Source organism: Leopardus geoffroyi, chromosome E2, assembly GCF_018350155.1.
Source record: "Leopardus geoffroyi isolate Oge1 chromosome E2, O.geoffroyi_Oge1_pat1.0, whole genome shotgun sequence".
In the NCBI taxonomy this organism is placed as follows: Eukaryota; Metazoa; Chordata; class Mammalia; order Carnivora; family Felidae; genus Leopardus; species Leopardus geoffroyi.
Window position 1 is genome coordinate 60868968 of NC_059335.1, and position 26412 is coordinate 60895379.

Here is a 26412-nt window from a genome sequence, read left to right on the forward strand (position 1 = left end):
GAAAAAGGCCTGTTAACTTTATTCTAGAACTTTTCACCATCATTTCCCAAGTCTTAGAACGGTACAGCTCTGGCATCACAACGGCAGAGACGTGAAAACCCCACTAGAAGGCGGCTCCACACGCCTTCGGGGCGGGTCAGGTTGGCGTCCACACCCGCTCGCTGTCTCTCCGCACCGTGCCACACCAGGTAACGGGAGGCTGGAAGGGAGGCACCCGCTCGCCATGCGGGGCACCAGGACAGCATCCCTAAGGTAGGTGTTAAAACGAAGGTGCTAGCATCCCTCTGTCCTCACCGGACCAGGGAGGCCTTCCTTGGCTGCTGCCAAACCCCTTTCCACATTCACAACTCCCTCCTAGTAGGATGGTGCCAAGGGCTCAAGCAGGACTGGCATGGCCAACTTTGACAGTGGGACTCACACATGGGAGGGGACTGCTCCACCTTCTGGATCCCGGGATGGAGGCAGGGCCCTGAGCGAGCGCATTCAGCTTTGGGGCTGGGCCGAGGCTGTGGGCTGCCGTGGCAAGTTGGGGTGGGCCAGGAGGAGGGCTGGGAGACTGCGGGCACGTGCAGGTCCTGCTGTCACCCGCAGGTAATGTCTGTCTGGCGCGGGCAGGGCAGAGAACAGTTGGGGCTCTTCCAGCTCAGGAGCCCTGAGGCCAGAGCCTTCCTCCCCGCAGGCATTTGCAGGGCCAGTAGGAGAACCCAGGCCTGGCTGGAACACGAGCAGGTGCTAGTGGGGCCAGAAGCACTTCTCCGGGATGGACTCCGGGGGTGTCAGGCACTTCCCTAACTTTTCACAGCCTGGGGGCGCCCAATTCTGGCAAGGAGAATTAAGAGAGAACATTGAGTTATTCTTAACGCTTCTAGGCTCAGTAGTGTCCAGACTCCTGCCCTGCCCCATCTCCTCCTTGGCCTCAGGGTCCAGGGTATGGGCGGCCACGGGCCAGGTGGCCACCTGTCCCCGCCGTAGCGCCACATTTCAGGAAGGGCTAACAGAGGAGACTCCTTACAGCCTTAAGGTTCTCTACCGAAAGCCGTCACCTGGGGAAGAGCTGGCCTGTCTCAGCACAACGACTCAATGTGGCAATTTGGCCATGCATATTCACGTCCAGACTTTCTCTTTATGGCCATGGTTCTCCAGCAAGAGACACCCGCCAGAGAGGGAGGCTCCCTTGTTTTTCTGTGTCCTCCCACTGCCCATGGGGTGCTCCTGTGCCTTGGTAGGGAGACTCAGAATCATGCTGGGGGCACTCTTCTGAGAGGGGACCCCAGAGGGTGTTACTGAATCAGAGATTCGATGGCAGGGAGAACCCCGGGGAAGTCCCCTCCTGCCCCAGATGGCATCACATGGCCCCTGGTTGCCCATGCAGGGTGCGGCCAGCCACCAGGACAGGGCAAGCTTTGGAGAAAGCAGCTCTTCTCAACCTTTGAGGCAGAGCAAAGCGACAGGGTGTGCAGAATGGAAAATCTGGGCACAGACTGCCAGTCTGGGGCGCCAGGAGGAGCCAGAACCCACGATTCTTAAAGGCACCTTGGTGTCTCATGTGTACCATGACAGCAGGCTCTACTCAAAGGCTGTGATAGACTGCACAGGACTGATCTTGTCAGAGGACACCACATCGAATCTTCGTCCCCACTGGCCTGACAGAGCGGAGGCAGGGCTGAGCTGGGGGTTGAGGGCAGAAGGCAGGACCACCCCTCCGTCCAGGGTGTGGCGAGGGCCAAGGGCTTTGCACAGGCGTGTAGATCCGTGCAGTATTCCAGGGGCAGTGCTCCCTTGGGAGTCTGGGGGCCACTGCACACTGCTCCAGCCTGTCTTCGGTTTACTCGTGGGGTGTGTGGGGCTGAGAGGGTCGCCCTCACCCCCAGTGCAGGGGCAGCCAGCTGCGACAGTGCCCCAGCCAGGTCCCTCCACCCCCAGGCGGTGGGAAAGGACGCTGCCACCCTAAGACCCAGTGTGCGTCTGCACAGCATTCCCCAGTGGACAGCATGTCGTGGGTGGGGGCAGCTGGCTTGCACAGAAAGATTAAAGCCGGGGCTTGGAGTGGGCACCGTGGCTCCTCCGTGGGCGGGGCGTGAGGGGGGCTCTCAGGCTCCTGGGACCCAAGGCTCCGTGGTGGTCCTGAGACGGGGACCTTCCTGCCCCACTGCTGTGACTTCAGAAGCCGGACAGCCCCTGGCGCCCTCGAGGGAAGGAGGCGGCCCTGCTGGCTCCTGCCCCGAGCGTCTTTCCTTGGGGAGCCTCAGGACACACAGCCCCAGACGGGGACAGCAGCGACAAAACCACCCCTGCACTGACCCCAGCTGATGAGGCAGCCTTGTCCGCCCTATGATCACTCTCGCCGCCAGGAAAGGTCGGCACGCTTTGTCACTGTCGGCCCCACCCTGCACTTTGACTCCCCCAAGCCTGCTGGGCTCCAGGCCACAGCTTCCTCAAAATCACGTGGCAGGTCTGGGGAATGGGGTGCTTGGGAGGAGGGGCTGACGGCCTGGGAAGCCAGGCTAAGCCATCCCGACGGTGCTCTGTGGGTTTCGGGGTGCTGCTGACACAGGGACACTTGTATCGCCCATCTTTGTGGAGCAGGGTGTGCAGACACGTTCCGTCACAGGGACAGGACTTGCAGGCGGGTCCCACAGGAGCCAAGGTCTGTCCCCGACAGGACCTCCAGGTCATCAGCCTGGCACGTCCCTGCCCCACACGGGTCTGGCGTCTCTGTCGTGCACAACAGTCACACCTGTGAGGCCCGAGCGGGAGCCACAGGGGGGCTCCGGCAGCCTCCGGAGACGTGCGGTCTGCCGGAGTCCTGCCACACTGCCCAGGGATCACCCCGGCTGCTGGAACTCACGGTGGCCCCAGACGGCTCCGTGGGGGGAGGACGGTGATGCCCTGGGGGGTGCAGACCTCACGGGGCCCTCGGGACACCCCCGGCACCGGCGGCCCGTGGCCTGCCAGCCACTTACCATGACGGCCTGGTTGCACACGTTGAGCTGAGGCTGTCCGGGGACCAAGGCCTTCTGGTGCTGCTGGACGACCGGGGTGATCCCGCGAAGTGCGTCCAGGTACTCCACGCTGGCAAAGCTAGAGGTGAGAGCGCCAGGTCACAGAAGCAGGGAGGCCCGGGCAGGCCGAGGCGGGCCACCCAAGTAGGCCAGGAACGGGCCTGGGGACTGAAGGAGCCGTCCCTGCTGGAGCCACTGGCCCGCGGCAGGCGTGCACCTCGGGGAACCTTCCCTACAAACGAGGCTGCAGGCACAGCCAGGTGACAGTACAGCAGCCAGGCCTCCTGCCCCACTCCGCCGGGCCTGAGCCTTGGCCGGCACCACCGAGGGCACCGCCAGGGTCACGGGCACCTCCGAGCAGACCCAGATCTGGCAGGCTCCTGGCACCTTCCCCACCTTCTCTGTCCCTTTGGCCCAGATCCGTGTAGCGGGGTCAGACCCACAAGCTTCTCAAAGCAGGTCTCCGCGATTCTGGCCAAACGCACCGAGAATGATCGGCTTAAACCACGTTCGGCAGGCTCACTGGTCAGTTTACTCGGCACGTGGTGCCAGCGCACGCGGGAAGCCCGGGAGGCCCCTCAGTCTGCCCGTGAGCCCTTCTGGGCCGGGCGGTGGCTCCAGGCTCCTCTTCCCAGCACTGAGTCCCACCCTGGGCTGGGTCTCCTTGTCGGGAGCACGGGCACAAGGGCCCGAGGGGATGGTGCACACTGACGCGGGAGCCGGTCAAGGCCACTGCAGGCGGAGCAGAGGTGCGGTGGGCGGCTCTTCCGGACGCTGGGCCCTGCCACCTGCTCCCGTGGTCCTGCTGCGTCTTGGCTCTGAAGTTACTTCCGGGGTCAGGAGCGGGGCTCAGACTGCTTGCTCCGAGCCTCCCCCTGGTTAAGCCTGATCCTCGACCCCACCTGCACACGGCCCTGGGGTCCTGACCTCCCTGGCGTGTGACAGCCGTGAGGGGCTCCCAGCTCCCACCAGTGAGTGTCCTGGAGCTACAGTAACCGGTGGCCACGGAAGGGGGCTTGACGACAGAAATCTCTTCGCTCCCAGTTCTGGGGGCTGGAGGCTGAGATACAGGCGGGACGGGCCCCCTCGGGGGCTCCAGGGGAGGGCCCTTCCTGCCTCGTCCAGCTCCCGGGGGCTCCGGGGGTCCCTTGGCTGTGGCCGTATCCCCTCACCTCTGCTTTCATCTCCACGTGGCCTCTCCCGTGTCCGTATTCCGTTCTGTCTCCCAGGGATACTCTCCCTGGATTTAGGGCCATCCTAATCCAGGATGATCTCATTTTGACCCTCACCACGATCACCTCTATAGAGCCCCTCTTGCCAATAAGACCACGCAGGACGTTCTGCTGCAGGTAGACGTGGGGCACGTGGTTTCACCCACGGCCTATCTGTTTCCTTCCCGTGATCCCGGGCCTCTAAGTCGGATCAAGGTCCCAAGAAGCGGCTCATCCTGGAGTCTCACTGGGAGGAGCGCGGTCCTGGCCCGGAGGGTGAAGGGGCCCAGGGGTGGATCTTCCCAGGCAGGCGCTGCCCGTGCCCGGGCCCCCAGCCCCCCACTGTTGCCATCCCAAAGGCAGCTCAGGCTGGGGGCCCCGTGACGGGGCCACGCGGACCGTGGGGGTGGGAGCCAGGGGGGGAGAGCAGAGCTCAGAGCACGCGGCCCGCTAGTCAGCGCCTACACCTGCCGGCCCGGGGCCCCGGCAGCCCGAAGGCCTCCGCCCCTGGCTCACCTGAGGGGGTACCTCTCCCCCGGGTCTCGTCCCAGGTGGAAAATCAGGGGCAGCTTCGTGTGCTCCTCCTGCGTGTGGGTGGTGACTCCGGACACGTTCTGCCCGGGGCAGAAATCAACGCCCTGAAACGAGAGGCGGGGAGGGCTGCACGCGCGCTGGGGGCCCGGAAGGCAGTGGCCGCGAGCTCCGCGAGGCCGGCCGGTCCATCCCGTTCCGGCAGCAGCCGTGACCCGCGTGCTGCACCCCGGGACGCTCCACGAGGGGGTGCTGAGGGGACGAGCACGCGGGAGGGTGGCCGTCCTGTAGGGGCACCTTTCCACCACCGTCCCTGGGCCTCAGGGCTGCTGAGCAATCAGGCCCGTTTTTGGCGGGAGGTGAATCTCTTTAGGGGCTCCTGCCTGGCTCAACTGGTAGCACATGAGACTCTTGAAATTGGGGTCTGAGCCCCATGTTGGGTCTAGAGATTAGTTAAAAAATAAAATCTTAAAAAAAAAGCGTTATCACTTAAAAAACACACAAAATACTTCAGCCCGGCTCTTATCTTGACTGGCACGGACTCCCGGGGCAAAGCTCCCCCACCCTGTCTGCCTGGCAGACACAGCGCCCGGCACTTAGCACCCTGAAGACTCCTTTGCCTCGTCAGCGTCAGGAGAAGCCAGGAGGAAACGCTCGTGAGGCCCGTGGCGGCCCAGATGCCCAGGTGACAGGCAGGGACTGAAACAGACCACAGCGGACACGCGCGAGCACACCGGAAAAGGCCGCCAGCGTATGTTAAAGCTCAGACGTGTGGCCCACGGCCCCCCAGACAGGCCCGGCCCCACACCCTCCCTAGGCCACCTCTGCCCTCATGGCTCCTTCTCAGGGGCAGCTTCTGATGTGCATCTGAAAGGAGATGTTATGGGGTGATGGGAGTCTGTCCACGTCCTGGGATGGCCCTGGGCCCTGTCCCCAAGGCTTACAGGCTGCCTCTCATGACTCCTGGACTTGGGGACGGGAAATGTCAGCTGTACCGTCCTGACGCACTGGGGACCTCAGGGTCCTGCAGGTAGCTCAACACTGGTCTTCGGCCAACATAGGACCGGTTTTACGGGGTCTGGAGAGGTGGCCGTGACGTGGCCATGACCTGTGCACGCTAACCCCACAACCAGGGGCTCAGGGACAGACACGCGAGCTCGCTTCTCAACCGTGAGCCGCCGGAAGGCTTTCTGCAGGCGCCAGCGCGGTGGACGGGCACACACTCTGAGCCCGTGTCCGGAACGGGCAGGTGTCAGTGGAGCCCTTAACACTCTGCTTTTCAATAAAGCAGAGAGGCCAGGAGCCTGTGAAATTCCACGCCTCTGCACCGAGCTGACTCCTGAGTCAGTGGCTGGCAAAGTAAGGGCAATCTAAGTTGCCGAGGGCAACCGATTATGGATCCACGGATACCCAAGTGGGTTCCAGAGCGGGCGGCTCCTTGGCCTTCTGGATTCTGGGACAAGTAACGGGGAACAGACACGGACTTAACCACGGGAGAACCCGCCACCCTCAGCACGAAAGCGCAGGGCAGCTATCGGGGAAGCACCGAGTCTAGACAGAACACCGTTTATCATTTGGATGCAAATCAAATTATTTAATTAAGATCCCGTTAATTAGTATAGGATCTCTCTCGTGACAGTTGTTCTGTGAGGGAGGCCTTGCCCTTGGGGCACTGCAGCCGGGGGCCCCTTCCCTCCTCAGAGCCCAGCGCAGCGCAGAGAGTGGGGAGCAGGGCGCACTCCTCTACAGGCCTGCCCTTTGGAACCGTGCACTTCGGCTAGCCGTGTGCAATGCAGTCCGCAAGCGCAGAAGGTCACGTGCACACACGCGCCCTCCCTGCACACAGCTCTTCCCAGGGCCTCAGCCAACCTCTATGCTGGGGAGGTCACACACTTGTAGGGACAGTGGCACCTGGTCTGGCACTAGGAAGATGCTCCCCACCTCTCCCTCTCCTCCCCGCCCCCCTCCCTGCCCAGCCTCTACACCTCCACCCTTCTCCCCCGAAGCCTGCCGCGAGCCCCAGGACCGGGCGTACAGCCGGGAAGCCAGTAAGGTGGATGCACGTGACCCCCAAACCCAGGGACCACAGACCCGCAGGCCCCAGCTGGGCCGCTACCCCAGGCCTCTCTCTCCCTCGGGCCGGGAGCCCAGGCCTGGCTGTGCGGCCCCAGCAGGGCGGGCATGTGGCCTCTGAACAAAGCTGTCCTACCGCGTGGGCCGCTGAAGTCCCCCTGGTGCTGGGGGGAGCGGGGAGGGCAGCCGGTGGCGGCAGGGGGCCCCTTCCTCTTGGGCCCTTTCCACCCTCACACGCTCCCTGGGCCACATTGACCCCTGCGGGGACAAGGGCCATCAGAACAGCCGTGTGGGCAGCCCCGATGGGTGAACCCACTGCCGCTACCCTGTGTAGCACGCGGGGGGGTGGAGGGAATTTTGTGTGCCTGGTCTCCCAAGAACATGAAGCCATGCAAACCAAACCAACCGGGGAGCTTCCACAAAAACCCTCAGAGTACTGTGGACGGGGGAGGGGCGTGTGACTCACCAGCAGCAGGGTGGGCCCCCACCGGGTTATGCCGAAGCGGCCTCTCCTGACACTTTTGACCCCGCTGTAAATGGGGTCAAATCAGGACAGGCCACACAGGCTGCTCTGCCTGTAGGACCTTCTGGACTTTTCCAACACCCTTTCTGAAAGAAGCTCCCGGCCCTTCTGGGTTTGGGCCTGGGCAGGAGCTGGAATGTGTCTCACTTGGGCCAGAGCGGACCGGACCCTGCCCCGAGAGGTGCCCCGAGCCTGCAGGGCCAGGGAGGGAGCCACGGGGAGGCCCGAGGAGCAGTTTCCCGGACCGCCTGGACTCTCCAACAACCAGCAACAGGGCCCTAGAAAGCCCTGGGAGGCCAACGTGTGCCACGGGGGTGGGGGCAGGGAGAAGTTAGAGCACACAGCTAACCCCAAAGGTCCCCGCGAGGCCAGGCTCTGGGTTTTCGGGTGCTCCTGTGGCCTTTGAGACTCTGAGCAGCTAAGGGGTGAACCACACACAGCCCTGCCTGACGGCGGGGGAGGGTGTCAGGTGCTCAACTGGGGGCAGGGAGAGTAGGGGCAGGGACCCTGGACGAACAGAGAGGAGGTGAGAGGCGGCCACAAGCTGGGAGAGCTGAATGGCTCGGTGCTGAGATCCCGTGCTGGGGGCGCTGGTGCTAAAATCACGAGCCAGGGGACAGGGCTCTGTCATGCCCTGTGCCAACAGCGTTCTGCTACCACAGCGAGTCTGGAGGCCCGCAGGACACTCCTCTGGCCTCACCCCCGGGGTCAGAGTCCAGAAGAGAAGCCCTGGCTCACTCGGTCCAGCTGAGCTCGCCTGGTGCCGATCCTCGCTTCTGAAGGCCAGTCAGGGACTTTAGCCAGGCCCTGGGCGACCCGGGAGGAGGCACACGCTGTCCTGGGCTCTGGCTGGCTGGCTGCGAGTGGCGGCCCCACAGCCACGGCCGTCTGCCTCATCAGCCGGGCACCAGAGCCCTTACGTCCACCGCACCCTGACTTGCACACAGCGCCCTCGTATTCGGGTGTGTCCCTAACTCGTGCCGCTTTTCCTTCCAAAACGAAAGCTGCTCTTGTGCCTGAGATCCAGACGCTCAGAGGGGTGGGGGCACCACCCTGAGCGATGCCTGGAAGAGGTGGGGGCTGAGGCCCAGGAGGGGCAGGACCAGGCAGCCGTTCGGGCAGATGCAGGGACACAGATGCTACAGCGGCCCGTTCAGGGGGGCCACCGAGCACCTGGACAGGTGGGGGGAGGGGACAAGGCAGGAAGTGCTGGGGGTGCCGGGGGAAGGCAACCCAGTTCACCTGGGTCCGAGCCCTCCGACCTGAGGCTTACTTAGCCTGTTCTGGGGCCTCTTTCCCCAGGCTCTGGGAGGCCTCAGAGAGGGTACGGTGGCCAAGGAGGGGAGTCCAGGCTCCTGAGGAGCTGTCCTTATTGCTACGCCATGTCACTACCAGCCCTGCTAACGGCAGGCCCACAGTGAGGCCTCTGGGGCTGGCCACCAGCCGGCCCGCTTGGTCCCGAGGTGTCCTCCCAAGGACAAGGTGGTGTGGGAAGCGGAGCCCACGGCCGCCCTAAGCCCCCTCACCTGTCTGAACTCCTCCCAGGAATTGGTCCAGGTCCAGAAGTGGGCCTTGTACTGGCCGAGGGTGACCGCCATCAGCGTGTCGCCACGGTAATAGAATATCGGCCTGTTTGGCGAGGGGGGTGGGGTGGGGACAGGAGGTCAGGTGACACGAGAAACTTGCGGGTGTGCAGTTATATCGAAATTCTACAGAAACCACCGTGCTGAGCTCAAACCGGGCACGCGGGGGAGCAGGTCCACAAGGCTGCTGGGGGTGAGCCCCCAAGGTCGGCCGCCTCGGTTCCAGGCCCTGGGAGAGACTCTGGCCCGCATCTTGGGGCAGACAGCCTGCTGGGACCAGGACGTCTGGTGCCCCCTCCCCAGCAAGACGCGAGCTCTAGGGCCAGTGTCACGTTGCAGAGAGGCTGAGCCTGGACACGAAGGACCCGACAGAGGTGCGGCGCAGGACGGGACCGGACTCCAGGGGTCCGGGTGCCCGGAGACTTGGGGAGAACAGTCTCTCCTCCCTCCCATGGCCTGAGGCACGAGTGCCAGCCATCACAGGCAGGAACGAGGGCCCTCCGCCCTGAGAGCCGACGTGGAAATGCCCCGGGGCCCTGGGTGCTAGGAACGGTCTCAGGAGGACCGGGGCTCCCGTGCCAGGACGCATCCCGTCCACCAGACAGAGAGCCCCACCGGTGCCCTCACATCCTCCCTCTGCTGAGAGCCAGCGGGCACGGAGTCCTGCTTTGTGTGTCACCTGGAGCTGGGGGGCAGCGCCCGGCTGGAACCCACCTGTCTGTCAGCCGGCCCCGCAGCACGGCAGGGAGGAGGTCCAGGCCGTCGATCGCCCTGTCGCTGGGCGGTGCCAGGCCTGCAAGGGACAGGCCGGTGGTGAAGAGGTCCATGACGCTGCCCAGCTGGTGGCTCACCTGAAAGGGACGTGGCGGAGGCGTGCTCAGGATGCCCTGCCCCGACCAGACGGCGCCAGGGGCAGCAAGGGGCACGCAGACAGCGGCCTTCCACGTCTGGTGCGCACTCACACGGCCACACGCCCCGGCCCAGCACCTCGCCGCGGGTCCCGCCTTTTCAGCCCCTCCCGGAACCCCTCACGTCCTTGGGGGTTGGGCGGGCTCACGCGTAGCTGCCACACTCTCGCCCCTGGGGACCCTGCAAAGGATGGAGGAGCCCTCTCGTTGGGAGAGTGGCTTTGGGAGATTAGGCCCCAACGGGGGCTCAAGCTGGCCCACGTGACCCTGGAGCGGGCCTCGGCCCTGTTCCAGGCCCATCCCGAGCCCTCACAGCTGCAGCGGCTACGGACGAGAACCAGACAGAAGCGAAAAGACGGTCTGGGGAGAGGCCGGCAGGTCCGGCAGGGTGACGTCTGCCCTCTCGAGGCCGTCACCGTCATCTCAACACTGAACCCCTGGGAACTTCCCAGATCAGGTCTGAGCACAGGTGGAAAAGAGCCCCCCGAGGCCCAGAGCAGCAGGGAGGAGGGCGCCTGGCCGGGGCTGACGGGAGGGCGAGCGGACGGGACAGCGACTTTTCCTGCAGAGACTACGCTGGCCCTGAACGAACGGCCTAACTCCACACAAGCAGCAGGACGGGCCTGAGGAGAGGTGCGTCCTCGGAGTTGGGGCGCCTGGTCTCCACGGACGCGGCTCTGCCTCTTCTGGAGTCTCCCGGGGTTTTCCCATCGGCGGCCCCTGCTCTCCTCAAGTCTGATCTGGGGGTGACGGCCGGGTCCGTGGGGAGAGCCGGGGGGTCTGCTGGCAGGTCTGGCGAGGCAGGCATCCCCCGTGCACACGCTGTTGGCGGGACCTTAGCCACCGCTTCCCGCGCCCTGGGGGACCGTCACCTCAGGGCTATCACGTGACATTGCCACGAGCAACTCCGTGTGGAAACCGAGCACACAGGCCACGGCTGCTCGCGTCCCTGGTGCCGCGGCCCAGTGCGGGGGGAGCAGGACGGTCAGCGTTTGGTGCGAGCCTGTGAAGGTTTGGTGCGTGGCCTGTGAGCCTCCCTGCAGAAGGGAGGAGACGGCCGCCGGCCTTATCTCGTTCCTGTGGCTTCTCTCCTTGGCCGCTTCTTTTAGGACACAACAAAGGAAAAGAAAGAAGCCCAGATATCTTAACCGTCTGCGGAAAACGGGGAGGAGGGTGCCGTGCAGGTGGCACGATGGGAAAGACGGGGTGTCTGACGTCCTTAGGAGCACGGGACAGCCGGGAGCACACAGAGAAGCTCTTTTGAAAAACAGAAACTCTCAACGTGCACAGAACGTCTTTGAGAAAACGCAGAAGGTCTGTTGCGGGCACGTGGCAGGAAGTCACGGACACTTCTCCCAGCACTCCCGAGACTCCACTCCGGAAAAAAAGGCTGTAACTCGTCAAGTCGTGCTACCGGATGCGAGAGGGGGGCCGAGCATCTGCAACCGCGGGCACAAGTGACAGGGTGTCACCGCAAGCTGCCCGGCTCAATTCCAACACGGGCCACGGGCCAGTGCGGGGAGGGCCACACGGCTCTGTTAGGTACACTCTCCTCCGGGAGCAGGGCCCAGACGGGTGAGAAGCCAGGCACGCGAGGGGTGGAGGGTGATCCCAAAGGCTGGAGCCTCCCCCTGGGACAGGGATCCCCGTGGACACTGTCCCAGGGAGGAGTGGCTGTGGGGGGCCACGGAGGGTGGGCTTCGTGCCCCACACCAGGGGTCTGCTCCCAGTTCTGCCACCTCCTAGCTGGGAGATCCTGACAAGTGACTTCTTCTTCTCAGCCACGGTGTGCTAACGTGTGGTGATGAAGAGGAGGACGGTGACAGTAACGATGACGGTGATGGTGACGACGGTGGCAGTGGCGGTGATGAGAACAGGCAGGCCACCACTCACCCCCCGCCACGTCCACACCCCAATGCCCAGACCCTGTGAACACGCTTCCTTACGGGGCAGAGGGGAACCAAGGCTGCCAAGCAGCCGACCTGAAAACAGGGGCTGACCTTGGATCCCCGGGGAAGGCCAGTGTCACCACGGGGTCCTAACGGTGGACGGGGGCGGGAGGGCCAGAGTCAACGTGACGAGGGGACACTCGACGGGCCATTGCTGGCTTGGGCGACGGAGGGAGGGGCCGTGGATGCCTCTAGAAGCTGGGAAAGTTGAGGAAACGGATCCTCCCGGGAGCCTCCAGAAGGAAACGGGGCCCGTGACACCGATGCCGGCCCGCGAGGCCCGTGCTGGTCTCCCGACCCCCCGCCCGAGGGACGAGGCTGTCGTGTAGGCCACTAAGCCTGGCAGGTGTGACAGAAGCCACAGGTGTCACGGGAGGCCTCGTGGTGTTGCTGTGAGGGCGGACCCGAAACCAGCGATGGGGCTCGTCAAAAGAGGAGGAAGGCCAGGTAAGGCAGGGCGACGTGCGTGTTTCCACAGGTCAGCCTGGACGCCCCCGGGACCAGGAGTCTGAACTGAAACGCCCAGGGACAGAGGACGCTGCACGTGGTTCTCAGCTGAAGGAGGAAGAGAGCGGGTGCTCCGAGGAGAAGAGGCTGCCAGCGGGGACGGCAGGACGCACACCGGCCCGGCCACGAGGGGCCAGGCCACCAGGCTGCGGTCTGCCCTTGCACGCCGCACACACCGCCCAGGGGCTGCCGTCTCTCGGAGGGCCCGCGGAACCGGTGGCCCGGGAGACACGCTCTGGGGAGAAGCTTCCGCGGCCAGGTAAGGGTCTTAGAAACTCGGCGTGCCCTGAGCCCTCCAGGTGTGCGCGACACCCGTTAGCATGCTAAGGCTCTGATAAAGTCTGCTTCGCTCGGTGTAACTCAGGCCGGCCACACCCTGCACCTGACGCGCCGCCGCCCGCCCCGCTCGCCCTCCTCCAGCCACCTCAGCCTTGGGAGGCGCCGGGAGTCTCGCCGCCGCGGAGGCCTGGGGGGTGGCCGCTCTGACTCACCTGGCCGGCAGGGATCCGCCCGGGCCACCACGCGATCGCAGGCTCCCTCACCCCACCTTCAAACGTGGTCTGCTTCCCGCACAGGAAAGGGCCGTTGCTACCACCTAGGGAGACAGGGGGTCGCCCGTCAGACGCCACTCCGGTCCCCAGGGTGGCACACGGCCTGCTGGGCGCTCGCCTTCAGGCGGCATCTCTTTGCCACGGCCCCCTCCCCCATCCTCCCGGCCCCTCGGGGCGATGCTGCCGAAACACGCAGGCACCTCCACACGGGACCGGCGCAGGGTTCACAGCTCAAGTTCGAGGTCAGAACCCCTCAAAGCGGAACATCGTGTCCCCGGTGCTGAGCGACCGCTCGGATTCGGAACGTGAGCAGTGTTGTGAGCAAGGGCCACGAAACGTGTTCCCCGAGAGCAGGGTACTGGGGTTTACGGTCACCTGCCAGGCGTGGGGCTTCTTAGCACCCCTGTGTGTGGGGCTGGGGTCTAGTTAAGACGCATCACCCCGAGTCCCGTGGGGTGTTCATCTGAGAAGTCCCCCTCCGAGCAGGTGGTCCCTGAATTGCACCTGCGGCAAGCGTCAGCGGCCGGCCAGCCCCAGAGCACAAAGGAAGGTCCCCAGCAGGACACGTGGTGGACCGCGGCTGCCGGCACGGGCTGCCCGGGGCTCCCTCAACCCTGGTCCCCCCCGAGATGGGGGAAAGTAACACGGGGCAGTGACCCCTGGGCTTGCTCCTACGCCGGACCCGAACCCCACCCCGTTGGTGCAGGCAGGTCTGGGGAGAGGAGCTGTGGAGGGAAGGCAGGCACTGCACGCACAGGCGCGCGAATCCCGGGACGGCGAGGAAGACGGGATGTGCTGTGTCGGGGGGGCTCCCGGGGCTCAGAGTGCCGACGAGGGTCCACGGCTCACCCAGTCCTGCTCCTCAAGCTGTGCGAGGAGTACAAAGACTTGCGCTCGTATAAATACACAGGTGGATCGCGTGCACGTGAACCACTGCGTAAGTCAGGCACCAAGATGGGCCCGGGAGGCTGGTGGTCACAGCGAGGGCGGCCGGCTGGGAGGCTCTCCGGGGTGCCGAGCCGGGTGGGCGCCACAGTGACGCTGGCGCCCCGCCCCCACCTCTGGGACCATCAGCTGTAGGAGGGGAGCCTGCCCAAGGATGGATCCCCTCCAGGGGCCACGGATGGCACCACATGGCCCGCCTGGCGCCCCCGACCAGCCAGGCCGGACCCTCAACCGCTGCCGTCACCGAAACACGATTCCTTCTCCGCCTGCACCTGTCTGCCCCACGGACACCAGCTACAGGGTCCCTCAGCACCTCCCCACCCAGGCCTGTCCCCGGAGGGCTTCCCGATCCCTGCAGCCTTCCTTCCAGAGCCCTCTGAGTGACTCAGGGCCCTGCTGAGGCTCCGGTTTTTAAAGGAAAATGGGACGAAGAGACGTGCCACGATGGGGGGTGGGGGGGGGGTGGGGGGAGGGGGTGGGGTGAGACGCTTACAGGACACCAGGGTGGAACATCCTTGCTCTACGAGACAGAGCAGCCCGAGAGCTCGCTGAGCAGCCCCAGGGGCCACAGCCCTGAGGAGGCCCCCTCACGGAGCCAAGCCAGCACTCCGGGGCAGGGGGCTCACCCCTGCCCTCCTAGACACCACCTCCCCCGAGGCCTGGAGATGCCCCAGCCTTTCAGGGGCGGAGGGGGCGCCGTGAGACGCGGCGGGTGGCCCCTGCCGGTCTCCTGTGTGACTAGGCCCAGGCCAAGTGTGGCTCTCGGGCCTTGTCCCGTCGGTACCCACTGGACGAGGGCCCCCGGGAGGGGTCCCTGACAGAGTCTCAGACATGCCGTGCGGGAGACGGTGTGAGAACACGGACCTTGTTTAGGAGCAGAAATGAGGGCGGCACCGTTGTCAGATGTGAAGAAGACAAACGTGTTTTCCGCGATCCTCAGGTTCTGGAGAAGCCCCAGGATTTTCCCGACACTGTCGTCGATCTCCCGGACAGCATCCCCGTACCTACGGGGAAAGAGGGCATCAGCAAGCAGCGAGGCCCTGACTTCCGGGACGGACAACACAACAGCCTGGCTGAATTCAGAGAAGAGGGGGAGGACGACTCCAGATCTCAGAGGCACCCCAGGATAGAGCCAACCAGACCACTGCAACCCTCCTTCCACGAGACCCGGGCCGAGGGACAGCGTCAAAGAAGCACAGGGCTTCAGTCTCTATGAACGCTAATTAAAGATGCAGTGGTACCAAGTGCCCCGTCCCTGGCGGTAATCAAGCACTGACGAACCCTCCAGCCGGGGAGGTCTGTGTCTCTGTGACCAAGGACTCACCGCCCTCGCTGGCTGGTGCCCAAGAAAGGCCTAGAAGCGTAAACAGGCGCATGAGTGGCGTCGATGGCCCAGTAGAGAAAGAAGGGGCGTTGAGCTGCCTGCTGCCTCTTAATGAAATCCAGGGCTTCCTGAGGAAAACACACCACCTTCCTGTGCCCTGGAGGCCGGCCTGCCCCCAACCCCGGAGCCTGCCCAGCCCGGGCTTCTGTTACCTGCAAATACACCTGGGTGAGGTTGGCTTCTCCGGTCTTCACGTCAATTGGAAACTCCTCATAGTATCTGACAAGGACACAGACCCAGACGAGAACCAGACTTCAGCCCAGGGAAGCCTCCTCCTCCACGACCTCACAGGCAGTCACGGGCCTCATTCAAAACAAAGGTGCGTTAAACGAGAGCGGATTCTGGCACTGCTCCTGAGGCCACGGCGGCTTGAGGACGAGGCTCCTGGCAGCCCCCATCTGAGAGAAGGTCGGAGGGGGAGAGGACAGCAGAGGAGGGTCAATGGTCACCCGGGGCCGCTGGCAGCTCACGGGGGCCGTGTCTGCACGGCACCAAGAATGTGCTGGAAACCGCCGAGCTGTGCACTCTGAGCCATGCGACTGTCTCGACACACGGCCACTAAAGAGGCAAGGACATGACCTAGCTTTCTGGCCCACGATATGCAACGAGAATTTCCACCCAAAACACGACAGAATGAAAAAGGAAGGAAAACGAAGCCACGTGAAACCCAAGACAGACCAGGGCCTGACAGGCCAGACCAGGGCTTCCTGGAGCAGAGCGCCCCCGGCGGGCTCACAGGGAAGGGCCGAGCCCCACGGTGCCCTGACACGCGGCCGCGGGCCAATCCGGGGCAGGCAAACAGCGCGGCCGACAGGCTCGAACCAAGCCTTGGATACCGATGCGGCTGCGGGGCGAACACACCTGCTCGGGGGAGGCGCTTTTCCAGGTTAAGCCCCTGCAGGTGTGGCTCAGGCAGCAGCCCCAGGCCCCGAGTCCCTCAGCCCCGGGCAGAACCACCAGCTGACAAAGCAGAGCCCGGGCACGCTGGCAAGCGGGTGGTCCCAGAACCTCCGTCCTGCCCCCATGGCAGCATGGGGGGCGGGCAGGGGCCGGGCGCCACCGTCCTCAGGGTCGGGGGGGAGGGACCCGTTACCTGCCGACCATCTCCCAGTCCCTGTACACAGGGATGTTGGGCCTGGCCCTGTTGTCATAAGGTCCAAAGTGACAGTTGGGGGATCCAAACCATTCGTCGAATCCGTGCTTCAGGGGGTGGAACTGAGGCCTGTGGCCCAGATGCCTAGAAACAGGAACCCAGGACGCTTCAGGGACCCCTGCTCAGCGGTGCCCCAGAGTTCTGACCACAGACGACAACTCCTGGCCTTCACGGAACATTTCAGGAAACAAAGGCGGCTCCCGTGCCCAACGTGCGCTAAGCCCCAGACACACCAGGACCTCTTCCTCCAGGAGGGCGCCAGGCCCACCCCCCCACAACAGGCAACGGCAGAAGGCACTGGCCACAGAGGGTGCCAGGCACAGCGGCGTGCCCACGCGTGGCTCCAGGATGCGAGGAAGGGCTCTGGGAAGACGCAGGGTGGGATACCTCACACCCACCCGGAACCACCCAGAACTCCGACCGCAGCCCGACTCCACACTCCAGCTTCTTCCAGCCTTTTCCTACTTGTCGGGACAGGTCTGTAGGTTCAGCCTCCCGAGCGTGTGAGGAAGGCAGTGTCCCAGTAATTACCAACCTCTCGGGATACGGTCATCGATCGAGAGCCTCTTCTCCCGGTTACCGATAATCACGCCCCCAAAGATGGCCCGGCAGGCCCTGGGGGAACTGACTGCCGAGACCTCATCGCACACTGAGGCAGGGCCAGGACCCGCCAGGGCTGCTCACCGAGCCAGCGCCCTGGTCCCAAATGTGGGTGGGTGTGCCCACAGGGGGACAACGGCCGAGCTTCTCCCCGGCCCAGGCTCTGGACTGTAGGCATCAGGAGGAGGCGACCCCGCCCCACACGCTCATCCCTGACAACCCTCCCTCTTGGGGCACCGGATGTCAGGCTCTCCTGCCAACGGGAGGTGCCCATCGGAGGGGCCGGCAGTGCCTGAGCACGGCTAGACGCGTGTGGTGCACCCTGGCCACGTGCTCTTGGGGAGCAAGGCGACCCCACCGGGGAAGGGGGTCACACATGCTCTCGTGACCACGCGAGCTCGCGCACAGCGTCCCTGCAACAGAGGGTCCTTCCTCTGCTGCCCCCGGGGAGCCCTCCCCCTGCTCCGAAGGGCCGCGGTGGCTCGTGTGGATGCCAGGGCACCGTGAGCTCGCTACACGGCTCGGTCACCTGCTCGAGGAGGGTGCGGTGCGCTGGGGGAGGGCAGCCACACAGGGCCAGAGCCGAGGTGCCCAGCCACGGAGTCTAAGAAGATGCCAGGAAACGTGGGTCTCGGGGCCCGGCTCCCACGGCTAGCTCTAAAACGCTCTGCCTCCGGAACGCCACACGGTGGGCGCCGACCTCACGCCTCTCTGCCGGGACCTCTCTGTTGGCAGAAACCTAAGCGCTGGCTCCGCGCTCCCTCCCGGCGCCTCCCGTCCTCCCGGGGCGCACCACTACAGCGCCCGTTACTTAACAGTGCCCTCCAGCCCCAGCGGGGAGGAGGCCATAGCGGCCGCCCGCGGCACCCCTGCCTGCCCGCCTGCGCCGGCTCGCGCGGCCTCTGCCTGACGGCAACACCCGCCCGAGGTCCTGCCGACGCGGAGCCGTCCGGCGACCACGCTCAGCCTGCAGTGGCAGCGTTCGCGGCCCCCTGGGCCCAGGGCGGCCCAAGCAGCCTCTCGCTCGAGTCCTGGCCGCACCCACCCCTGCACTTGGTCAAGCCGAGGAATTCTGGACGAGGGGCCGGCAGGAAGGTCAGGGAAGTACGGCCATGGCCGCCAATACCCAGGGTGGCCCTGTGACGGGCCCCCGCCCGGGAGGCCTGCGGGACGTGGGGTAGAGCTGACGGGCTGGGGGCCGCCCAGACTCGGTCCCGCAGGCCTCGCTCCCGCCCTCTGCCAGTCTCCCCGGCACCACCAGGGGCCTTGCAGGCGACCGGGGCCCCACCGGCCCTGCCCCACCGCCGCCACCTGCTGGGAGCTCTGCTCCTGGCCGGACTCGGGAGTGAGAACGCGTTCGTTAGGCAGCTTCTGGAGCTCCTGCGTCTCTGACCCTTACTTCTGGTTTCCGTGGACCCCCCATCGACGGGACCACCGTGTTAAGCACCCGGCACCCCCCTCCCCGAGGGGCACAGACGAGGCGCCCGTCCCGGGCAGAGCAGTGCCAGCAAGTGCCAGAGGGGCCCCGGTGCAGCGGGGGGGGGGGGGGGGGGGGGGGGGGGGGGGCCACGAGGGCTGGAAAACCGGAGAGGCTCCCGGTAGGAAGCAGGCTTGCTCTTTTCCAAGAGCCCCGGAACTCGGGAAAGGAAGAACACCTACCCTCCAGGGCTGCGCACCCGGGGACCCCGGGCAGTAAGAAGCCGTTTACCCTGCTTCTGGCACGAACACGCACAGCAACGCGAGCCTCCGGGGTCCCATCGCCGGGTCCCCACGATCCCACACCGAGGGGCTGCCCGTCGCCTCCCGCTGCCTCTTCACATCACCCACACACAGAGCACCTGTGCTTGCCGACACGGTGTCACCCGTGCCGGACGAGCTGCACTGACAGGCACCACGGGGAGACGAGCAGGGGGCAGGGTGTGTGGCCAGGAAGGTGACGTGGGAGCAGGACAGCGGACTCCCGCTCCCACCCGAGGACCCGCCTCCTGGAAGCGTCTCGCCAGCATCCCTGGCGTGGGGCACGCTCCCGAGCAGGGTCAGGACTCACCACTTGCCCACAATCTTGCTGACGTAGCCGGCCCCCTTCAGCAGCTCGGGCAGGAGGAGCTCGTCGTCCGGGATGCCGCCCACGATCTCCTGGGGCGTGTAGGCTGCAGGGCAATATGGCATGTGCTCCCCGGGCTCTCTATGCCCCTGTTCCCCCAGGGCCCCCCGAGATCCCCGCAGCGCGACCGTCCAAGTTGCCCGGGTACAAGGAGCAGGAAGGGGTGCTGGGCCCGGCTGTCCCCGTCACAGCTGCAGCCGGAAAGAGACCGGGCGGGCCCTCCACCGAGTCCCTGAGAAGACCGCCCACTAACCCCCACCTTCCTCTTCAAACGCACTGTTTTGGGGGCGCCTGGGGGGCTCAAGTCGGTTAAGCGTCCGACTTTTGGTTTCGGCTCAGGTCACGATCTCACAGCTTGGGGGTTCAAGCCCTGTGCTGGGCTCTGCGCTGACAGCACGGAGCCGGCTTGGGATTCTCCCTCTCTGCCCCTCCCCTGCTGCACGTGCGTGCGCCCCCTCTCTCTCAGAATGAATAGGTAAACTCAAAAAAAATGCAGTCTTAAATTTCTCTTGCTAATGTTTATTTTTGAGAGAGAGAGAAAAGGAGAGCGGGCACGTGCGAGCGGCTCAGGGGCAGAGAGAGGCGGAGACACAGAATCCAACGCAGGCTCCAGGCTCCGAGCTGTCGGCACAGAGCGCGACGTGGGGCCCCAACTCACCGACTGTGAGACCGTGACCTGAGCCGAAGTCGGACGCTCAACCGCCTGAGTCCCCCAGGCGCCCCCAAAACGCACTATCCTGAGTGGAAGCACCACAACGGTCTGTTTCAAACGACGTGCTACCACCTGAACAGCACCTCCGAGCCCAGGTGACAGGCACCACTCCGCAGACGCAAGGTCACATGTGACCACGGTGACCAGCCCCAGCCCTCCTCCCCGGGCCCCCCGCGCCCGCAGACGCCGTCGGTGGGTAGCGTACCGTTTCTGGCCCGCCCGTTGGTGGTGTAGAAGCCGCTGCGGATGGGCAGGCGTCCGGTGAGCAGAGCCGCCCTGGCTGCGCGGGGAGAACAGAAACCGTGGCGAGCCCGAGTCCCACGCGAGCCCCACGGCCGGCCCCTCCGGCCCTCCTGCTCCTCCCGGGGCCGCACGTTAGGCCGTCTCTGCAGCCCGAGTGGCTGTCCCAGGAGGCCACAGGCAGCTTCTACCTCCCAACCCCGTGACGGCAAGGGGCTCGGGCCCCAGGGGAAAAGGCCGCACCCGCCTGCCAGCCCTTGTGGCGCTCTGCTCGGAAGAAAGGAGGGAGCGGCGGAGTCAGGGCCGCCCGGTGCCCGTCCCCTCCTCGTGCCCGCAGCCCAGCCCCAACTTACACGGTGAGCACAGCGGGTTGGCTGAGTAGAAGTTTGGGAAAAGCGTCCCCTCTGCGGCCATCCGGTCCAAATTTGGGGTCTCTCTGGAAGGTTCTCCGTTCACGCCCAGGTCGCCCCACCCCATCTGCAGGAGACGGCACGGAGAGGTGGAACCACCTCCTTCCGTCTCGGGGGAGTCGCGACGGGAAAGCCGGAGCCGCCGTCGCCGCGCCCCACGAGCCGCAGGGCTCACCAGCCACACCCCAGCGCCCGGCAGCCTCCCGTTCGCGGGGGCCGGCGGCTCAAAACACACATCTATGCGCAACGAGAAGCGAGAGCCCCCGAGCCTACTGCGCAAAGCCAGGCCGAGGAAGAAGCGGCCAGGCTCCCCACCCAGCTCGCCACGGCGTGGCCCCACGCCCGCGCGGTTCCACTCCCGGGTCTACCCGGGGAACGGCCAGCCGGCGCCACGCGCAACCACACGAATGACGCGAACGTCCACGGCGGCGTGATTCACGACGGCCCCAGAGCCTGTCACGTGCTGGGTGCACGTACAGAACGCGGCCCACCCACACGGTCCCGGGTCGAACGTCAGGTCCACTCGGACCCCGCGCACGCCTCCTATTTGGAAACGCGGGTGTCGTCCGCTAAGATGTGGGGTCTCTGGGGGGAGACGGGCCCCAAACTCAACGACTCCTGTCCACTCCAGCCACAGCGGCTGGGCCTATCCGGTTGGGAGAGCCGGAATCGCTATCCTCGCCTGAGTCACTCCGAGTGTGTGTCGTGTCATTATTATCAGCAGGTCCCAAGTAACCCATGTTGGCCGACCAGAAGTCTGGAAGACTTCTGGCTGCCAAGCAACCCCAAAGCCACAAGGAGGAACCTGCATGAGAGAAGCCCAGCCCTGACCCTCCCGGCCGGCTGTGACAGTTTCCTGTTGCCCCACGGCGGGTGTCCAGGGGGTGGGGGGCTCCCTACGTAGTCCCCTCAAGCCAAAGCACCGCGGTGTCGGTCACGCACCACCACTTGGGACCTCTTGGGCCTGAAGCCACGCTTTCGACCAAACACAGTCACCCGTGCACGTCTGGGCCCTCCAGCAGCCCCTCGAAAAGGCAGAACGAAACAGAAGTTAATGGATTTCGACCCAGTGTCCCCAAAACACGATCATTTCAAAACACTACAACATAAAACGCTACGGGCGCTGGCGAGGAGAGCGGGTACTGCCCGGGGACAGAAGGGGAGGGCAGGAATCCGAAAGGGTGAGCCTCCAGGAGAGTGTGGCCAGCCCAAGGGGCCTGCTCACACCAGCCTCCGGCGGGCCCGGCTCTGAGCGGCTGGCACAGGCAGGGAGACACAGAGGGCGCGTGTGCAAGACGTGTTGTTCCCCAGGAAACGGAGTTTCCGTCACAGCCATCGGGACGGGGTCTCCCGAGAGGCCACAACCTGCTTCGGGAGCAGCCGTCCCCTGAGCAGGTTCACACACTAAAGACCAGCACGTTCAGTGTCCCCCGGAGAGCAGAACCACAGAAGTGTCTGGGATCTTTCTTCAGGACTGCTGAAGAACTCTTATTTTTTTTTTTTTTTTTTTATAAAAAGAAATCACGATTTTGATAGGGAAGTTTTGAGAGACTTTACTTTCATTTTCTTGAGCTAAATCTCTAAAACCTGAATGTTTCCCGGCAGCTGCGTGAGGCCCGTGGCCCTGGTCCAAAGGTCCCGCGAGGGTCTCTGTCTGCCTTTTGGGGAAACTCCAATTTTTACTCGAAAAACTTTTTTATTTTTCAATTTTATTTACTTTGAGAGAAAGAGCGAGAGAGAGAGAAAGGGTGCACGCACGCACACGGGAGGGGCAGAGAGAGAGAGAATCCCAAGCAGGCTCTGCGCTGTCAGCACAGAGCCCGACGCGGGGCTCAAACTCACGAACTGTGAGATCGTGACCTGAGCCGAAACCACCGGTTGGACACTCAACCGGCTGACCCCCCCGGGCGCCCCTACTCGCAACACTTCTGACACTAACTCTGGGGGTTCTCCACACCAACTGCTTCCTCAGCTCCTGGGTGCCATCCACCCAGTCCTGCCCCACCTCCCAGGAGCTGGCATCAGACCCCACAGGTCAGGGGCTCAGTGCCACAGGCTGGCCCCACCGCAGACACCAGCTGCGTGTTCCAGGCCTCTGTACTTCTGGCGGAACCCAAGGACTGGCTGCCACGTCTCACAGAGCCCAGGAACGCGTCGTTATTTCCCGAGACCAGTTTGTCCTAAAGGGTGTGACTCGGGAACACCAGATGGGACGGACGGAACAGCCCAAGGGGGGTCTGGGTGGGCAGAAGCCTGCTTGCCCCCTGGTCAGGCCACGCTCCCGGCACCTCCATGGAGGTACCAGCCTGGAACCCCTCAGCTGCCACTGCTCGGGGTTTTCACGGAGGGTTCGCTACAGGCCCGTGACCGATTAAGTCACTGTCGTCAGGGATGGAACTCAAGCTCCACCCCCTGGCCTTCCCTGGAGGTCAGGGCCAGGCCGAAAGCTCCCCTCACCAGCCTGGCCTCGGCCTCTCCACGGCCGTCCTGAAGCTCTCCAAGGGCCGCAGCTGCTGGCCGACTCACACCGAAGCGGAGTCCTTCCGGGAGTTTGAGGAGCGCAAGTCACAAGAGGGACGGGGCCTAGCACTCTGGGCCTGCCCTCTGTGCTCCCGCTTTTCCCTGACAACCCACTCTAAGTTCAGAGTCTCCACTCCCAGCTTCTGCAGATAGAGCAAGGTGACAAAGTCACAAGGGGACGCACAGACAGCTCAGCCTGCTGCCAAAAATCCTGCGAACCACTGCAGGGCCGGCCCCCCAGAGTGGCCCGTGTGACCACGCCCCTGGGGCTGCGCACACACACCCAGCAGCTAACATCCTCCGCTCTCAGACCCACAAACGCCTGACCTGCGGCCACAAGTGTCTGCAAGCCGGGAGCGGCCCCAGGCAGGGCACACCCGGCAGGCCAAACACAGAGAAAGTGACTCTCAGGGCAGGGGGACCGGGTCAGCTCTACACCCCTTCCCTGCCCCCGACACCCGAGGCGCTGCGGGAGGGGGAGATGGCAGCGGGATGTGAGGGGGGGGGGGTGCTGAGAGCCGGTCTGGGCTGCCCCTCTGTCCTTCCAGAGCGGGAGGGCGGAGAAGAAGTCGTCCCCTGGCCGGCCTGGACTTGGCCACTTCAATTCCACTTTACTGCAGTAAGACTACTGATGACAGGACCAGGTTCTAATCCCACCCCGGTGGGTGCCACAGGGCCTCCCCCACCTACAGCCTCACCTATAGCCCCACCTCCTGCCCTGGGGCAGCTACCTCCTCCCCCACAGCCCCCCCCACCTTCCCCACCCATTGTCTGCCCCACCTACGGTCCTCCCCTCAAGGGCCCTTGGCCCTTCCCACCTGTACGACCTCTCCCCAGACCCCTCCCACCTCCCCCACGGCCCCCCCCCCCACACTCTCCCTCGGCCCTTCCCCCCGCCCCCTCGGCCTATCCACAGTCTTCCCCCCCACGGCCCTTCCCTCCACACTCCCCCTCGGCCTCCCCCACCTATGGCCCTCCCCCCACGGTCCTCCCCCCCCCACTCCCCCTCGGCCTCCCCCACCTATGGCCCTCCCCAGCCCACGGGCCTTTCCCCCACGGCCCTTCTCTCCCTCATGGCCCCCCCCATCACCTCCCCCACGACACTCGCACGGTCTCTCGCCACCACGGCCCTCCCCCCAACTCCCCCACGGCCCCTCCCACTCCGGGTCCTCCCCCGGAGCCTGATCGGCGGCTGCACTCACGTCGTCCATAAGCAGGAGCAGGATGTTGGGGGGCCGCGGGCCGTCCGCGGCCCCGAGCCCCGCGATGCTCAGCAGCAGCAGCAGCAGCAGCAGCACCAGCCGCCAGGTCGTCGCCGCGGCAACCGACGCCATAGCAACCGCGCCCGGCGCCATCGAGCCCGGACCAGCGGCAGGAACCGACCGGCGCGCGGGCAGCTTTTCCGGCCGGGCGGCGGGGCGGGGCCAGGGAGAGCGCGTGACTGGCGGCCGGGTCACGTGACACGCCCGACCGGGCCTCCAAGATGGCGGTGTGCGTGGCGGTGATCGCCAAGGAGGTGCGTATGCGGGCGGGCCTGTCCCGCTCCTGCCCCGGGCGGGCGCCCGCCGAGAGGCTGCCTGCGGGAACGCGGCTGCGGGACCCCTGCCCGGACCCCCGCCCTCGCCCCCTCCCTGCCCAGAGGGCTCCGCGAGCACGGGCCTGGGGGCTTCGCCGCGCCCCGGTGTGGTGGGGGCGGTGCGGGGCCAGGCGCCGCCCAGACCCGCGTCCGCGGCGGCTGGAGTGTCAGCCCCGGGGCGGGCACGGCCCCGGACCCCCGCTTCCGTCCGCCCGTCAGTCCGCGGGCTCCGTTGACTCTCGCTCCCGAGCCTAGCTGCCCATCTTGCACATCCTGCTGCGCGGGGCGCTCGCGCTCGGCCGCATCTTTGCCCGCCCGACCGCCAGCAGCCTTCTCTCCACACTGCAGCCACGGTGCTGTTTTAAAGCTAACCGGACCGTGTCACGCCCCTGCCGGAAATCTCGCCAGTGGCGGCTTGTTGCCTTCGGAGAACGTCAGAATGATCTAGTCGCCTCATGCCCCTCTCCCCAAACCACTCCCACCCAACGGAATTACCTGCAGCTTTCTCACCTGTGGGCCTTTGCACTTGGAACGCTCCTCCCTCTTTTCCACTGCCATCTTCGTACATTGGTCACCTTAGATTTCCTTTCCTCCAGAAGGCTGTTTCTGAATCCTCAGACGGCTGAACGGCCGTCCACGTGGTTTTATATTGTATTCTTCTGTGTTTCCAGAAGACCAGGCTTAGGAGGTGATCCTTAGGGAAGCTTTTCAAGGGCGGCCTTGTCTTAGCACATAGCGTGTTATTTGCTGGTGGGTTTGTTGACTGTTTCTCGCTAGATGTTAGTCCCGTTAGGGTAGAGAGAGCATCGTGTTTATTATATCTGTGCGGCACCAAGAGCAGGACAGAATCCGTGCATTGTGGCATGTGGGAGCCCGTGGAAGACCCGATGAACCCCTGGGGTTGGAATGGTAAGAATTGGCCGTGCGGAGATGAAGGAAGGTTTGAGCTGAGCCTCGACAGCCTTTAGCAAGAGGGCGTCTGCGTGCCTCTGCCCAGGTGGAGAGGTAGCAGTGAGGACGAATCGGGAAACGGCTAGTATTGTGGGCTGGGAGGACAGCACACTCCAGGACGGGGCCCCACACAGAAGGCCAGCGACTTCTCCAGGTGCCAGGGCTTGGAGTCGGGCTGTGCTCAAACCCAGTTCTTCTGCCCCTGCCCCCCGTCTGATGATGCCCCATGCAGGCAACAGGGAAACCTCAGATTAGCTTGGGTTCCCTGAAGGCAGTGCCCACGGCAGCTTGGAGGGTTGCGCGACGGGTTTTGGAGAATGAGAGTATGTTCCTGTGACTCGTTGGTTCTTGTCGTCCTCGTAGTCTGTGCCCACGGGGCGGAGCCTCGTCACCTCAGTTGCCGACATCCTTTCTTGCAGAATTACCCTCTTTACATCCGCAGCGCCCCCACGGAGAATGAGCTGAAGTTCCACTACATGGTGCACACGTCCCTGGACGTGGTGGACGAGAAGATCTCCGCGATGGGGAAGGCCTTGGTGGACCAGAGGGAACTCTACCTGGGCCTGTTGTACCCCACAGAGGACTACAAGGTGTATCCTTCACACCTGGCGGGGGCTGGGCCCGTGGGCCGTCTCCCCGCGGGGCTTCGCCTCCGGAGATCCCGCCTCCGGCTTCCAGGTGTCACTGTGGGATCAGGTGATCTCGAAAGACATCTTGGAATATCGCTCGGAAAGGAAGCGAGAGCTCTCAACCAGCAGGGAAGTAGGGCAGCTTGAGGCTAATTGGGACTTCACACCCTTTTTTTACGTTAATTAGGAGGGTCACGTGGGAAGAGCTGGGCACGGATTCCCTGGAACTGTGTGGCAGTCTGCACCTGCCCTTTGTCCGGTTTGCAGAAGCGGCAGGAGCCCTCTTACTTAGCGCCTGTGAGGACTGCCTCCCGTGCCGTCTCAGTGGGGCCAGTGCTCCTGAGCAAGGA

The 26412-nt window shown here is 64.8% G+C and overlaps 2 protein-coding genes across 6 annotated transcripts in view; one reads left to right on the forward strand and one right to left on the reverse strand.

The window, feature by feature from the left end:
• On the reverse strand, positions 1–24261 carry GALNS (galactosamine (N-acetyl)-6-sulfatase). 2 transcript variants are annotated; one of them, XM_045440002.1, is made up of 14 exons: positions 24109–24261; positions 20330–20453; positions 19942–20016; positions 18968–19070; positions 16261–16404; positions 15320–15386; positions 15108–15235; positions 14648–14787; positions 12779–12882; positions 9638–9774; positions 8867–8969; positions 4730–4851; positions 2964–3081; positions 1–819 (listed from the first exon to the last, which is right to left on the reverse strand). In XM_045440002.1, the coding sequence occupies exons 1-14, from the start codon at positions 24259–24261 to the stop codon at positions 733–735; spliced, it is 1605 nt and encodes a 534-aa protein (XP_045295958.1). In that variant the 3' UTR covers positions 1–732. The 2 variants fall into 2 exon arrangements, 1 of the variants encoding a protein (XP_045295958.1); XR_006702078.1 differs by lacking the exon at positions 1–819 and adding an exon at positions 4175–4345 and having other exon boundaries at positions 2971–3081.
• TRAPPC2L (trafficking protein particle complex subunit 2L) overlaps positions 6768–26412 on the forward strand; it is a 21533-nt gene continuing 1888 nt past the window's right edge. For 2 of the 4 annotated variants that reach the window (XM_045440005.1, XM_045440008.1), the window contains exons 1-2: positions 24319–24422; positions 25853–26025. In XM_045440005.1, coding sequence (XP_045295961.1) covers positions 24390–24422; positions 25853–26025 — 206 coding nt within the window. In that variant the 5' untranslated portion in view covers positions 24319–24389. Of the gene's footprint in view, positions 6793–24318; positions 24423–25852; positions 26026–26412 lie in introns of those variants that run through there. The other 2 variants (XM_045440006.1, XM_045440007.1) reach the window with 2 other exon arrangements.